Raw genomic sequence first — 16,442 nt, 5'->3', positions numbered from 1 at the left:
TTTTAAAATAAATGCTGTTTCTATGATTACATTGTTTATTACAATAATCTTTGAAATATTTCCATGACAGTCCTTTAAAGGTTTAACTTTATAGGTGCTGCAAGGACAGTCTCTTACATTATACAGCAGAAGTTAATAGACATCGGGAGAGATAGCAAATGTTGCTTACCTGATGTAACATGTGTTCTCACAGGACAGCAGGATGTTAGTCCTCACAAATGGGTGACATCGAGGATGGAGCCCACCACGGAAAACTTCTGTCAAAGTTTAAACAGAACTTTGACTGGCCCCTACTGGGCATGCCCAGCAAGGCACTGACCCTGCAGCCAGCAGGGGTCTCCCTTCAGTCTGATTTTCAAAGCTACAGGCAGTGCCTAAAAAGTAAAAACAAAACAAACCCAACACCGCGGGGTGGCGGGCGGGTTTCGTGAGGACTAACATCCTGCTGACCTGTGAGAACACCTGTTACATCAGGTAAGCAACATTTGCTTTCTCACAGGACAAGCAGGATGGTTGTCCTCACAAATGGGTGAGTACCGAGCTGAGGATGTCCTGACTTGCACCAAATGCACCCAATGACGTGCAACAGGCACAACAACTGGGGTGGTATTTGGTAAAGGGCATCCGCACTCTACCGGGAAGGTGGAAGGGTGTTGGTACATCACGTTGGAAAAAGGTTACGCAAGACAGATTGGCCGAAGATGGAGTCCTGTCTTCCAGCTTTATCCAAACAATAGTGGGCTGCAAAGGTATGGAGAGAACTCCAGGTTGCAGCTTTGCAGATGTCAGGAAGCGGCACCGATCGAAGGTGTGCCACTGACGTCGCCATGGCCCTCACAGAGTGTGCTTTCACACGGTCTTGAAAAGGAATGCCAGCTTGCTGATAGCAAAAAGAAATGCAGTCCGCCAACCAGGAGGAAAGAGCCTGCTTACCCACAGGATGTCCTAACTTGTTAGGATGGAAAGAGACAAATAATTGAGTGCTCTTCCTGTGAGCAACTGTACGGTCTAGATAAAAAGCTAGAGCTCGTTTGCAGTCTAGGGTATGCAGAGTCTGTTCCCCGGAGTTGGAGTGGGGCCTGGGAAAAAAGATAGGTAGTATGATGGATTGATTAATATGAAACTCAGAAACTACCTTAGGTAAAAATTTAGGGTGAGTGCGGAGTACCGCCCGGTCCTGCAGGAGCTTAGTGTAAGGCGGATAGGTAACTAGGGCCTGCAATTCACTAACCCTGCGAGCTGAAGTAACAGCCAAAAGGAATAACACTTTCCATGTGAGATACTTTAATTCACAGGAGTGCAGAGGTTCGAAAGGAGGTTTCATTAGACGACCAAGAACCAGGTTAAGGTCCCAAGATGGGGCCGGAGGACGTAAGGGTGGCTTCAGATGGAGCAAGCCTTTAAGAAAACGTGTTACCAGGGGTTGTACTGAAATAGGGACACCCTGTACACCTTTATGGAAGGCGGCTACCGCACTGACATGCATCCTAATGGAAGAGGTCTTTAGACCGGATTCTGATAGGTGCCATAAATAGTCCAAGAACTTAGAGATTGGACAGGAAAGGGGATCAAGGGACTGAGAAGTGCACCATGATGTGTACCTTTTCCATTTATATGAATAGGATCTTCTGGTAGAGGGCTTTCGTGAAGCTATCAGGACACGAGAAACCGAATCCGAAAGGTTAAAAGGCTGAAGGACTAACCTTTCAACATCCATGCCGTCAGGGACAAGGCTTGGAGGTTGGGATGGAGGAGGCATCCGTCGTTTTGAGTGAGCAGATGCGGATCCGTTCCCAGAGGGATGTGCCTGCGGATGGAGAGATCCTGGAGTATGGGAAACCACACTTGGCGTGGCCAGTGGGGTGCTATCAGGATCATGGTTCCTCCGTCTTGGCGTAGCTTCACGAGAGTCCTTGACAGAAGAGGAAGTGGAGGGAATGCATAAAGCAGACCTGTCGTCCACTTGAGGGAGAAGGCATCTCTCGGCTGAAAGTGTTGGCTCCGAATGAGAGAGCAGTAATCGTCCACTTTGTGGTTCTGAGGGGACGCAAAGAGGTCTATGCGGGGAAAACCCCACTTGTGAAACAGAGAGGTCACTACCAGAGGATCGAGTGACCACTCGTGTGGCTTGAAGACACGGCTCAGCTGGTCTGCCAATACATTGTCTACTCCCGGCAGGTAAGTGGCCCTGAGGTACATAGAGTGGGAGAGGGCTTCCGCCCAGATCTGCGCAGCTTCCTGACACAGAAGGAAGGAGCCTGTGCCTCCCTGCTTGTTTATGTACCACATGGCCACTTGGTTGTCCGTCTGGATTAAGATTATCTGATGGAATAGATGATCTTTGAAAGTTCGGAGTGCATAGTGGATTGCGCGAAGTTCCAGGAAATTTATCTGGTGTTCGGCTTCCTCTTTGGACCATAACCCTTGGGTTTGTAATTCGTCCACATGGGCTCCCCAACCGATGTGAGAAGCGTCGGTGGTTAGGATTACTTGCGGATCCGGTGGAAGAAAAGGTAAGCCCTGAAGGAGGTTGACCTGAGTTGTCCACCAGGTTAAGGATAGGCGCAGGGCCTGTGTGACTGTGACTATGGAGGACAGAGGCTGAAAAGCTTGAATCCATTGGTGTCGTAGAGTCCATTGTGTTACTCTCATGGCTAGTTGGGTCATGGAAGTGACTTGAACCGAGGATGCCATGTGTCCTAGGAGAATGAGGAACTGGCGAGCCGTGGCAGTGTTTTGAGACTGGAGCTGGCGAGCCAGGGATATTAGGGTGTGGACCCTCTGAAGAGGAAGGTAAGCCTTTGCGTGCAAGGTGTCCAAGTCTGCTCCAATGAAGGATAAGGTTTGAGACGGGACTAAGCAAGATTTCTCGTAATTGACAAGAAACCCTAAGGAAAAGAGTGTTTGAATTGTCAATGTTAGGGAGGATTGAGCTATGTGTTGGGAGGAGGCCCTGATTAGCCAATCGTCCAGGTAGGGGTAGATGTGGACACCTTCCTTCCTTAGGAATGCTGCTACCACTACGAGACATTTGGTAAAGACTCGTGGGGCAGAAGCCAGACCGAAAGGTAGGACACGGTATTGATAATGGTCGTGGCCTACAAGAAACCGCAGATATTTGCGATGGGATTGTGTGATCGCAATGTGGGTATAAGCGTCCTTGAGGTCAAGAGAGCACAGCCAATCCCCCTTTTGCAACAGAGGGAGCAAGGCGCCCAGGGTTACCATCTTGAACTTTTCTTTTTGCAGATACTTGTTGAGGGCCCGAAGGTCCAGAATTGGACGTAGCCCCCCTGATTTCTTTGGTATTAGGAAGTATCTGGAATAGAATCCTTTCCCTTGTTGACAAGGAGGGACGGGTTCTATAGCATTTGATTGTAGAAGAAGGGATACTTCTTGATGTAATTGAGTGAAATGGCTGGTTAGACTCCATGCCTGAAGGGGCGGGGAGTCTGGTGGAAGTGTTATGAAGTTGAGGTGGTAACCCTGTGCGATAATTGCTAGCACCCACTGATCTGAGGTGATCTGTTTCCAACGGTGTAAGAAGTGGAACAGTCGACCCCCCACAGGGATGTGTGGAAGAGGGAGATGGCATGTGCTCAATACAGGGAAGTCAAAGGCCCGCCGTAGGCCCAGGAGGTGGGGCTACAGTAGGTCTTTGCTTTCTCGGCTGACGAGGCTGAGGCCTGTTAGAGGACCGTGCAGGACGAGCCCTAGTTGACGGAGGGTAGTAGCGACGTGGTCGAAAGAATGACTTCTTAGAGTCCTTCTTTTGCGGTTGCTTGGAGGTCACCTCAGGTGGGACAGATGAGAGTTGTTTCAACGTCTCATGGTGGTCTTTTAACTCCGCCACAATCTGTTGAATTTGCTCTCCAAACAAATTGTCGCCTAAGCAGGGCAAATCAGCAAGACGATCTTGGACTTCTGGGCGAAGGTTGGATGACTTTAACCAAGCCCAACGTCTGGCTGAGATGGCTGTGGCTGAAACCTTCGTGGAAGCATCAAATATGTCATAGGCAGTCCTAATCTCGTGCTTCCCTGCCTCAAATCCCTTGTGAAGAAGGGCTTGAAGCTGTGGTTGGTATTGGTCCGGCAACGTGTCAGCATAGTCTTGCATCTGCTTAAAGATGGCTCTGTTGTATTGAGTCATGTAAAGTTGATATGAAGCTATGCGTGAAATCAACGTAGCTCCATGATACACTTTCCGTCCTACACTATCCAGGAACTTGTTGTCCCTGGTAGGTGGGGTAGAAGAGTGCGGCTTAAGACGCTTGGCCTTCTTCTGCGCGGACTCAACCACAACAGAGCGATGATCCAGTTGAGGCTTTTGGAAACCTGGTGCTGACTGGACAAGGTATGTGGAGTCAGCTTTCTTGTTAACTGGTGACACCGATGAAGGAGATTCCCAGTTTTTCTTGAGCAGATCCAAAAACACCTGGTGTATAGGGATGGAAGCGATGATTTTTGGAGCATCCAGAAATTGAAGTAGTTCCATCATCTGGTGTCTATCATCAGCTTCAGATTGTAGTTGAAAAGGTACAACTTCTGACATTTCTTTCACAAAATTAATGAAAGATAGATCCTCAGGAGGAGATCTTTTTCTACTCTCTGTAGGAGATGGTGGCGAAGGCAGATCTGTGTCAGAAGAGGTATCATCATCATCACCCCAGGTATCGTAGGGATCATGTGTGGCTTGTAGCCCTGATGGACCTGGCTGAGGCTCTGAGGGCATCGATGGAAACCGAGGTGGAATCGGTGCAGTAGGTGGAACCAGAAATGGCATCGATGGCTTCGGTGCTGCCGATGGAATCGGTGCCTGGCGCGGAATCGATGGAGCCGAAGGATAAATCGGTGGAGATATACCAGAAGGTACCGATGGAACTACCCCGGAAGGGGGAATTCGAAACGGTGTTTCTCCTGCCGATGAGAAACCAGTCGGAGACGGTGGTGTTGTTGATGGCACTGGAATCACCGATGGAAGAGCCGTCACGAGTGCCTCCATGCGGCTCAGTAGCGGTGCTAGCGCTTGTATCAACGGCTCGGTGGTCGGTTCTCTCCTCGGTGGCGAAGCCGGTGCCGGTGTCGGTGCCGGGGGCGGCACTGGAACCGGTGCCGGAGACGGTGCCGATGGAGGTTGTAATTTCTTCATCGCTTTCTCGATGGCCTCCTGGACCAGCCGGTCCAGTTCTGCCCGGAGACCAGGGGTAACCATACCCGGCTCGACGGGAGAGGGAGGCTGAGGCAGGGCCGGAGGGACCACCGTAACCGGTGGGATCACGGTCCCCACACCCCGAGAGGGTGAGGGTTTCCTCGATGCCGGCGAACGAGACGTGGAGGGCATCCGGTCTGTTCGCGGCTTCTTTGTCGGTGGCTCGGCTTGAGCAGAGGTCGATGGCTGTGGATCCTCGACAGGCCGAGACTTATGCCGTCGATGGCGGTGCTTTTCTTTCCGATCCCCTCGCCCATCCGGGGAAGGGACGGGAGTCGACGGCCGAGAAGCGATCGATGGCGGACGGTCACCGGAGGGTTGACGATGATGGTACAACTTTGACGGTGCCGGTTCCGATGACGTCGATGCTATCGATGGCGTTGGGGTTGGTGCATGGAAGAGGAGCCCCATCTTCTCCATCCTGGCTTTGCGACCCTTGGGTGTCATTAAGGCACATTTGGTGCAAGTCAGGACATCATGCCCACTACCCAAACACATTACACAAACCCTGTGGGGGTCTGTGATGGACATAGTCCGGGTACAATCCGGACAACGACGGAACCCCGTTGCCATGGCTGAAAGCCAAAATTTAGGCTGGGGATCGGTAAGTGCCCACAGGCCTCGAGGGCCAAAATCGACGGCAGTCGATGGAAGAAGGCAAAAAACTTACCGGGTTCCGTAAGATGACTAAAAAATTTGTCGAAGGGAGACCCCTGAGGGGCAAATTTTCTTAGGAAATTAATTTCCAAATTCCTGTCAGGAACGTGGTTAGAGAGCTCCTTTCACCGCGTGGCAACTGCTGCGCGGAAAAAAGAAGACTGAAGGGAGACCCCTGCTGGCTGCAGGGTCAGTGCCTTGCTGGGCATGCCCAGTAGGGGCCAGTCAAAGTTCTGTTTAAACTTTGACAGAAGTTTTCCGTGGTGGGCTCCATCCTCGATGTCACCCATTTGTGAGGACAACCATCCTGCTTGTCCTGTGAGAAGTTTCTTAACTTCTCCTACATATCAAAAATGTTTTCATTCATAGCATCATTAACTTCTATTACATACTATTAGAGACACTGCTGGCAGTACCTATTATCTTCTATTAACAGCAGCATTTCTGAGAAAGTAAATGACATCAGATAAAGACTAAAAAGGCCCAACTAGACTGTCCAGCAGTGATTTTATATGCATCTACCCAAAGGTTGCCCGTCTCTGGAGTGCCTCGTCTCTCTATGTCCTTTCTGAGATATGGCCTCCGGAACTGAAAACAGTACTCCAGGTGAGGTCTCACCAAGGACCTGTGAAGGAGGTATTACCATCTCTCTTTTCTACTGGTTATGCCTCTCCCAGCTCTGGCTACCACCTTATCACACTGTGTTGCTACTTTGAGATCCATGGACGCTGTTCACACCAAGGTCCCTCTCCTGGGTGGTGCACATCAACTTTTCACTACCTTCTGCACGCTGCTCCTGTTGATTTCTGCACTCCAAGAGCATGACTGCACTTTTTGGCACTGAATTTGAACTTATAAATGAACTAACTCAAAGGAGTATCCCAAACACACTGTAATCAATAATCAAAAACACACCCTTTTTTTTTTATATAAAAAATGTTTTTTGAGATTTTTTAAATTTTTATCTTCTGAATTTTAACTGCCAAGTAAGACCATATTTCAAGCTTTCTTAGATCACTTTTCATCCTGTCTGCTCCTTCAGGGGTGTCCACTCTGTTGCAGATCTATGTATTATCCAGAAAAAGGCAATCTTTTCCCTCTCCCCTTTCTGCAAGATTGCTAACAACAATACTGAACTGAACTGGCCAGAAGACCAATCCCAGAGGCGCTCCACTTATCTTTCTCTCCTCAGAGTGAATTCCATTTACCATTACCCTCCGTCATCTATCAGTCAGCCAGTTTTTAATCCAGGCCACTTCCTTTGGACCCACTCCCAGGCTGCTCGGTTTATTAATGAGCTTCCTATGGAAGACAGTTTCAAAAACTTTGCCAAAATCCAAGTAGACCACACCCAGCGCAGGGTCCTTGATCTGATTCTCTAGTCACCAAATCAAAGAAATCAATGAGGTTTGTTTGACATGATTTGCCTGCAGTAAAACCATGCTGCCTTGGATCCTTCAAAGTTAACAGGCACTGACTGCAGTTTCTCTGATAATATACAAAATAGCCCTTAGGTACAGTCTTACAGCTATAAGTCAGTGGCTATGAGAGAGAGAGCAGCATTTGTAAGATGCGGCAATGCGATGGATGCTCACTTGCAATCATCAGAGCTTTCTGCAATCAGGTTCAGGGACTTCCCGTCATGGCAGATGATCTGCAAGCAGCAATCCCGTGACTTCCCTTCTGGGGGCTGGAAATCTACCCAAAAAGGATAAAAATAAAAATGCAGCTTATTATTTATTTATAGCCCACTTTCTCATCTAAACAGTTGCGGAAACTGGATAATATTCGATAACATAATTACATCTAAATACACCAAGAACAAACAAGACTTTCCACACATTTTTTTTTATAAAACCACCATCTCAGGGGAATCCCACAGGCATCAGTCATTTAATAATGTTTTAGCTGATTTTCTTTTATATCTTCAACAAAATCTTTAAAAAATGGGGAATATAAAAACCCTAAGAAAGACAGGTAAGAAGTGTGTTTTTTTTAACATTGTAAATGTTTGTTTGTGATCCTCAATCGATTAATTTGGAAACCATGGACTATAAGAAATGTATGCAAATAAATATCCTCCAAAATACTCCTAACAGATTTCTGACAAAAATTAGGTCATAGTGAAAAAAAACAGATTTTCACCTATTTTATGAACAGCAAATATTCTCTTCGATGGTCTATAGATTGTAAAGCTTGTTGCTGAATTATTGTTTATTGTAAACCGAGGTGATGTTCTTAACGTGCCTCGGTATATAAAAAAAATCTCTAAATAAATAAATATTCATGTCTCAGACGAATATCCCTAGGCAGGGAGTTCCACAATTCTAGGCCTGCATAGGGAGAAATGTAGTTACCTGATAATTTCCTTTGAATCCTGCTATACCAGTCCAGATGTGTGGGTTTTCTCTCCCTATTAGCAGATGGAGACAGAGGTCACACCTTTTTCTGTGATATCACTGGTAGTTTATGGTGCAGCTCTAGCATAAAGCCAGTATTCTTATGTCAAAGCCATGGAAGAAAGGTTTGTTTTTTTAAATTAAGAGACAACTGCAGGTTTACTTTTCGCTGCTTTTTTTTGTATTTTCTTCCTCTTTCTTTGCTCAAGCAAAATTGGGAAGGATAATTTCTTTGGAGGATCCTTTAAGGGTTTCAAATTATGTACATGCTATTTAAGAGTTTGAATCTGTTGTTAAGTTGTAACTCTTAAATAACATGTACATAATACGAAACCCTTAAAGTCTCCTCCAAAGAAATTATTCTTCCAAATTTTGCTTGAACAAAGAAAGAGGAAGAAAAAAAGAAAAGAAGCAGCGAAAAGTAAATCTTCAGCTGTCTCTTAATAATAATCTCTGTAAACCGAGGTACACTGCTTCAAAGACTATGCAAGTCCACAGGGTCCGATGTAATAAGGTGCGCTAAGCTGCCGCTCGTTTGTACGTGCGTTTTCCCGCGCAAAGCCCTATATGGGGAGGTAATAAGGGTTTTGTGCACGGGAAAAAAAGCACATAAGAACGCGCTCATAGACCTGCGGTTTTTCCTGCGTGAATGCATGCTAACGGCATGCAAAGGAGGTGATTAGCTAATCATAGGCAATGCGGGGAGCTGCGCTAATGCTAGTGTGGGGTTTTTTTAATGCGGCTCAGGGCATGAGTTAAGTGTCAGCAATGACTCGGGGAGGGTGGTCTATGTTGGCATCTGAGCATCCTGAAAACCACCAGCTGAGCGCCTATCTAGGCGTTCGAGTGGCCAGCTTGGCTGGGCGCTTTTCTGGGCGTTGGAATGGCCAGCTTAAGGTGCTTCCCTAGGCGCTTTTCTGGGCACCCGATCATATAGATATGTGAGCAACTAAGCGCCTAGCTGAATTCCAAAACGGCAAGGTACGCTAGACGCCTTTCTGGGCGCCAGAGTACAGATTTTTCTGCCATGAACAAAGAGCATGAGTGGCCTGATAAGCGCCTGGCTGAACGCCTATCTCGGCTTCAAAGTAGCCAGCGTAGCAAAGCGCTTTCATGGCATTCAAGGTAGGCGCTTCCCTGGGTGGACAAATACACGGCCAGATTCACAGCAAGATTGTTGTGAATTAGCATCCATGAAAATATTTGCCATGTTTTCTGCAGCACAGTTATTTGAAATATTAAAAATACTTTCCAGGGTCATACTTTCACTTAATAGGGAGACCCGTTCGCTCGTTTGCTTTTGTGTGTGGATTATTGGCGTGGGTTTTGAGTGTGGATGCGGCCTCTTATTACATAGGCCCTGTACCACGCTTAGGTCTGCGCATTTTTCCGTACGTGCGTGGATTTCTGCGTGCAAGTCATCTGCATAATTTATTTTTTTTCTATCCCGCGGAAGCGGCAGCTTCAGCCACGCGCAGTGATCAAAACCCGTGCACATAACGAGCGCCTGTTTTGCCACGGATCTTATTACATCGGCCCTCTAGAATAGTGTAGCAGAATTCAAGAAAAGGAAATTATCAGGTACGACTACATTTCTCTTTCCTTTTCCTGCTACACCAGTCCAGACATATGGGAAATAGCCAAACCCAATTAATCTGGGCGGGAGGGAGGATGTTAGGGCCGCCCTGAGAATACCAGCTCCAAAGGCTGTGCCCTCTTTTGCATGAGCATCCAGACTAAAATGTTAAGGGAAAGAATTAAGGAAATCCAAGTTATTGCCTTACAAATACTCTTGGGCAAGAGCAGAAGCTCTGCCCAAGAAGAAAGATTTCTCTGCTGCTGGTCTTTCAATAAATAAGCTGAATTAATTGCCCTTTTTTTTTTTTCTTGAAACCAGCTAGCCAAAGAGGCTTTAGAAGCTGTATTGCCCTTACGAAGCCCAGCAATTAAAACAATCTGCCAGAATTTCCCAAAAAAAAGGATTAGAGACTGCTAAACACCTAAGAAAAACCCAACGGATATCCAATAACCAGCGTGATCTCTTTTTACCATGACACTTCCCTGGGAACTTTCTTCAGGATCACGCATGTTGGGAAGGAGGGGGGGGGGGGGTTGCATTTTATATGCTTTCTAGCCAAATTGGTCTTCACAACCCATGTCGCCCGAATGGAAGAAGAATCCCCTCCGTTGGGCACTGCAGGATGAATGCAATATATGAGCCCCAGTGGATGACCTATATCTATTTGTAAATCTTTCTATGCTGTAACATGCAAAACACAAAGGGATAGATTTTATTAAAAAGCGCGCGTACTTTTGTTCGAGCACCAGGTGCAAACAAAAGAACGCCAGATTTCAATAGATGCACGCGTAGCCGCGCGTATCTGTTAAATCCGGGGTTGGTGCGCGCAAGGCTGCCCAAAATCGGCAGCCGGCGCGCACCAAGCCGCGCAGCCGCCTCCATTCCCTCCGAGGCCGCTCCGATTTCGGAGCGGCCTCGGAGGGAACTTTCCTTCCACATCCCCGCACCTTCCCCTCCCTAACCCACCCCCCTGGCCCTATCTAAACCCCCCCACCTTTGTTGCACAAGTTACGCCTGCCTAACTTGCGTGCGCTGGGCCGGCCGTCGACGTGCCATGGTCCGGTCCAGAGGCCGCGGTCACGCCCCCGGGACGCTCCCGTAGATGCGCCGGCCGCGACATACCCCCCTGACACCCCCCCTCCCCCAGGAAAGTCCTGGGACTTACTCGTGTCGGCAACCTATACAAGATAGGCACATAACCTTTGAAAATCTACCTCATAGTGCGGGGGGGACAAAACAAAAATGATTGTTCACTGTTTCTGCTTATTGTCTGTTCTGCGTTATCAAAATAAAGCATTAAAAAAAAAAAGATTTCCGTTTAAAGTAGTACAATTGGGAGTGAAATATTTATGGGTGAAGATTGAGCCTAATTTGGAAGGGTGTTTAGTTTGAATTATGAATGTCTGTGGAAGAAACTACAAAAGGATCTTCAGAGGTGGGATAGATGGGATTTGACATGCTTGGGTAGAATAGCAGCCAAAAAAATGACTATCCTGCCTAGACTTAACTGCCTATTTCAAATGCTACCAGTGTTTATATCTGAAGCTTGCTTTATTCTTTGGCAACAGAAGTGGTTCCACTTCATTTGGAAGAGAAGACCGCCTAGGGTAAGCAGTAATGAGGAATTACTACTTACTTGATAATTTCCTTTTCTTTAGGACAGTCAGATGAATCCAGAACAAGTGGGTTATGCACCTCTACCAGCAGATGGAGATGGAGCAAACTGATGTCACAGTACATATAGCCCTGCAGTGACCCATGCCTGCCAGTATTCTCTTCTAAAGCAACTGTGGACAGACTAGCAAAACTTGATTAAACAGATCATTTCAATACTCAGCCAACAGGCAACACTGAGCTCAGACAAGAATGTAATAACACTAGTCTAGGGACTAGACTAACAATTACCAGTAATCTCTGTAACACTTAGCCATAGAGGAGGACCATAATATGATTATTCGACAGCCTGGGAAGGGAAGCTGGATTTACCTGACTGTCCTAAAGAAAAGGAAATTATCAGGTAAGTATTAATTTCTTCTTAGAGTCCAGTCAGATGAATCCAGAACAAGTGGGATGTATCCAAGCTACTCTCAAATAGGGCGGGAGGCTGTCCACAGTCCAGTTAAAACCGCAAGCGCAAAGGCTGCATCCTCCCAGGTTTGCACATCCAGACGATAATACCTGGGAAAAGTGTGAAATGAGGAACATGTTGCAGCTCGGCAAATATCGACGGGATACAACAATTTCACTTCCAACCATGGTGACTGCCTGATCCCTAGTGGAATGAGCCCTGACCTAACTAGGTAACAGCTTCCCAGCATCAACATATGCAGCCCTAACTACCACCTTAATCCAGCGAGCTATGGTAGCCCACGAGGCTGGCTCTCCCAGCCTAGTTTCATCGTGAAGGACAAACAGGCGATCTGTCTTCCATAAAGGCTCAGTAACCTCCAGATATCGGACAATATGTCTCTTGACATCCAAGTATCGCAACAGATGATACTCCTCCATATCTCTTTCTCTGTGCAGATATGGCAGTGAGATGGACTGATTCAAGTGAAAGTCAGTGAGCAACTTCGGTAGAAAAGAAGGAACAGTACGCAGCAGTACCACCCCTAGAGTAACCCGAAGGAATGGCTCCCGGCAAGACAAGGCCTGCAGTTCAGAAACCTTATGCGCAGAATTACCACAAGAAACACTATTTCCAAGGTCAGTAACTTCAAGGTCAGGCTACGCATCAGCCTAAAAATATAGGGCTTGCTAAGAAATCCAATACCAAATTAAGACTCCATAAGGGCACCAGAAACCGCAAAGGAGGACACAGATGTTTCACTCCTTTCAGGAAACGGGCCACATCAAGATGAGCCGACAAGGATCCACCATTCACCTGACCACTGAAACAGATGAGAGCCGCTACTTGTACCTTTAAGGAATCAAGTGCCAAGCCTTTATTCAAGCCATCCTGCAAAAATTCCAAAATGAATGGGATCTTGACCAAATAAGGAAGAGTACCTCGATCCTCACACTAGGCCTCAAACACTCGCCAAACCTGCACATAGGCCAAAGGAAGTGGAGAACTTTCTAGCTCTTAGCAAGGTAGAGATCACTGCTGCAGAATATCCACATTTCAGAAAGCGAACCCTTTCAAGGGCCATACCGTAAGATCTTCGTGAAGAACAGGACCCTGCCGCAACAGATCCCTGTGCGTTGGAAGCCAAAGGGGCGATTCCACCAGGAGCTGCCACTGTCTACTGGGTCAATCTGGAGCAATCAAGAGCACCATCCCTCTAAGGCGCTCGATCATTCGGACTAATCTGCCAACATGGGTCATGGAGGAAAGGTGTACAGCAACTTGTCTGCCAGCCAATCCTGCACCAAGTCATCGATCCCCAACGACTTTGGATTTCTCCTGCGACTGATGAATCACAGAAATTTCACATTGCAAGAAGTTGCCAGCAGGTCTCGAATCAGGAAACCCTAGTGATCTAGAATCAGTGGAAACGTCTCATTGGATGGTGTCCATTCTCCTGGGTCCAGACTTTCCCTGCTGAGAAAGTCCGCTCTTAAATCATCTTTTCCTGCTATATGCAAGGCTGAAATCATCTGGAGATGTAGTTCGGCCCATTTCATATCTCCTGCGACACTTGTTGGCTCTTGGTTCCTCCCTGATTTATGTAAGTCACAGTCGTTGCATTGTCCGACATTATCCAGACAGCTCGACCCTGTAGCTTGTCACTAAACTGCAAACATGCCAGCCGGACTACCCTGGCTTCCAAATGACTGATGTTCCAGAGAGATTCTTCCGCTGCCAGCTCCTGACAGTGAGTTCTCAAACCATGGAGGCTCACATCTGTCATTATTACTAGCCAGTCTGGTGGTACTAGAGAAATTCCCATTCTTAGATGATCTGTTTGTAGCCACCAGGTGAAGCCGAATCGAATAGTCCAGAGACTGCGGGTTCCACTGAGACAACAGGAAGCACTGAAGAGGACGCTTATGCGCTCTCACCCACGATACCACTTCCAGGGTTGCTGCCATTAAACCAAGTATCTGCAGGTAGGACCATATGGTTGGACGCAGAGTGTTCATCAATAGATGTAGCTGTGCCAACAACTTCTGAACACAAGCTTCCAGCAGGAAAACCTTGCCCTGTTTCATATCGAACTGAACCCTAAGGTATTCCAATAACTGAGCAGGCTGAAGACTGCTCTTGGCCAGGTTCACCACCCAGCCGAGCTCCTGCAACAGTGAGATCACCTTGCGGGTCACTAGGCAGCTCTCTTCCAGTGACTTCGCTTGAATCAGCCAGTTGTCCAAATATGGGTGTACTACGATCCCTTACTTTCTCAAATCTGCCGCAACTACCACCATTACCTTGGAAAAGGTCCTGGGAGCACTGGCCAGACCAAAAGGCAGTGCCTGAAACAGATAATGGCGTCTCAGAACTGCGAACTGCAGAAAGCATTGATATTCTATTCAAAAGGGAATATGAAGATACGCTTTGGACGAGTCCAAAGAGGTCACAAATTTCCCCAACTGCATGGCCATTACCACCGAGCAAAAGGTATCCATGTGAAAATGTGTCACCTGCAGATGATGGTGGTCACCTTTGAGATCCAGAATGGGACGAAATGACCACTCTTCTTTGGGCACAACGAAATAAATTGAATATTACTCCGTATTTTCTTGAGACATGGGCACCAGAATCACAGCCCTCAGGCTGAGGAGCCTAGCCAACATATCCTCCACTGTCTGCTTCTTCTACGGGGAGTGGCAGAACACGTCCCGAGAAATACTGCAGAACTCTAGCACGTATCCTTCTCATATCACCTCCAGGACCCATTAATCCGATGTGATCTTGATCCAGCTCTCACAGAAGAGAGAGCGGCAACCCCCTATCTCCTGTTTTCGGGGGTGGGTCGGCAAACATTCATTGGGAGGCTCGGGAAAATCCAGTACCCGAGCCTGCACTCCTTCTAGGCTGTCTGGGACAAAGGACTGAGACCTACCAAAAAGTCAAGTCTCTGAAAGGTTGCTCCTCTATAGGGTCGAAAACTCTTGGATCCCCTAGCACGGCATGCTAAAGGAGCATGGCATCTGCTTCTTATCCTCTGGTAATCGAGGAACCGGTGATTCGCCCCACTTACTGGCCAGTTTCTCCAACTTGCTCCCAAACAAAAGCGAGCCTTAAAAGGGCAATTTTGTGGTTAGCCTTGGAGGTCACATCATCTGACCAGTTTCTCAGCCATCACGGATGCCTGACCACCGTTACCGAAGCCACACCTCTGGCTGAGGTGCGGACCAAATTGCAGCCTGCATCTGCCAAGAAGGTAGCTGCTAGCTCCATGACTGCCCTAGAATTCATCCCGGAGTTCATCAACCTTCTGAGAGAGAAGTAAATAAGAGCAAGACACCAGGGAACAACAAGAAGCTATTTGGAAAGTCATTGCCACTGCTTTAAATGCCTGCTTAAGGACAGTTCCAATCCTCCTATTGTGTTTATACTTCAAGGCCGCTCCTCCCTCTACAAGGATAGTCATCTGTTTGGAGGCTGCACATACAAGTGCATCCACCTTCGGAAATTGTAAACTCTCTCTTACCATTGGCTCCAGAGGGTACAGGCCTTCCAAAACCCGACCACCTTTGAAATTAGCTTCTGAGGTGCCCCACTCAAGATCAATTAATTCTTGAATGGCCTCCATCATATGGAAAAAACAAGAGGCTTTAGGCAGAGAAACCAAAATAGGATTCTTTGGCTCAGACATGGAATCTGCCCCAGGCACTCAGCATTTTTGAGTTCTGGAAAATCAGGGCCGGCAGTTCATCTCTAGAGAAGAACCATAGCACAGTCCTATACGGTTCTAATCCTGAAGGAATTTCATCATCCTCAAGAGAGTCAGGATAAGTGTCATCCAGATCTCTATCGGGGAGTCCCGCTGCCACTCTAGGAGAACTCTAGCACTTAACATTAGGTCCAGGCAAGGTTTGCACGACGACTCTGCCTTGGGAGCATTGAACAAGGCCGAGGACTGCGCCTGAAGAAAGGATTGCAATCCATGGAAAAATTTTACCCATGAAAATGTAGAAGTATCTAGACCAGGAGGCACCTGAGGTGTACTCACTGAGCTGCCTTCCCTTGCTGAAGAACCAGTTAGAGGAGTTCCAAACTCAGGTGCCCCACCTGAAAACATCTTTACCCAGACCTACATATGGCTGGAAAGAACCAGGCTTAGTGAAATCAGAGGAAGATAATTCTTCCGGAGCCTCCAAACAACGCTGGAAGAAGTCAGCGGGCACTCCTGGTTGAGATGCCCGAATATGACAGGCAGTGCAAAGAAAAAGGCACTTAGGTTTCTTAGATATAGGTGCCATTAGACCAGCAGCTCACTGATTGGTGGCCGGAGGCGTGCGTCTAGCTTATTTAGGTGTCCAACCTAGGCGTTTAACACCTAGGCATTTCACACCTCGGCATCCCTAGGGTAGGCGCCGTAAAAAAAATTAAGCGCACAGCAATGCTCAATTTGTGCGCAAGGGTAAGCGGACGGCGCTGCTAAACTTGGACGCGTAAAATACTAGGCCTGCCTAAGCGTCCAAAAACTGG

General features: G+C 47.5%; 1 protein-coding gene across 2 annotated transcripts in view; it reads right to left on the bottom strand.

Moving 5' to 3' along the window:
* Positions 1-16,442, bottom strand: part of PLEKHB2 (pleckstrin homology domain containing B2) — a 97,877-nt gene that overhangs the window by 37,475 nt on the left and 43,960 nt on the right. For both annotated transcript variants that reach the window (XM_029616914.1, XM_029616913.1), the window contains exon 4: positions 7,462-7,564. In XM_029616914.1, coding sequence (XP_029472774.1) covers positions 7,462-7,564 — 103 coding nt within the window. The remainder of the gene's footprint in view (positions 1-7,461; positions 7,565-16,442) is intronic.

Source organism: Rhinatrema bivittatum, chromosome 9 (genome assembly GCF_901001135.1).
Source record: "Rhinatrema bivittatum chromosome 9, aRhiBiv1.1, whole genome shotgun sequence".
Taxonomy (NCBI): domain Eukaryota; kingdom Metazoa; phylum Chordata; class Amphibia; order Gymnophiona; family Rhinatrematidae; genus Rhinatrema; species Rhinatrema bivittatum.
This window is presented reverse-complemented; position numbering and strand designations above follow the sequence as displayed.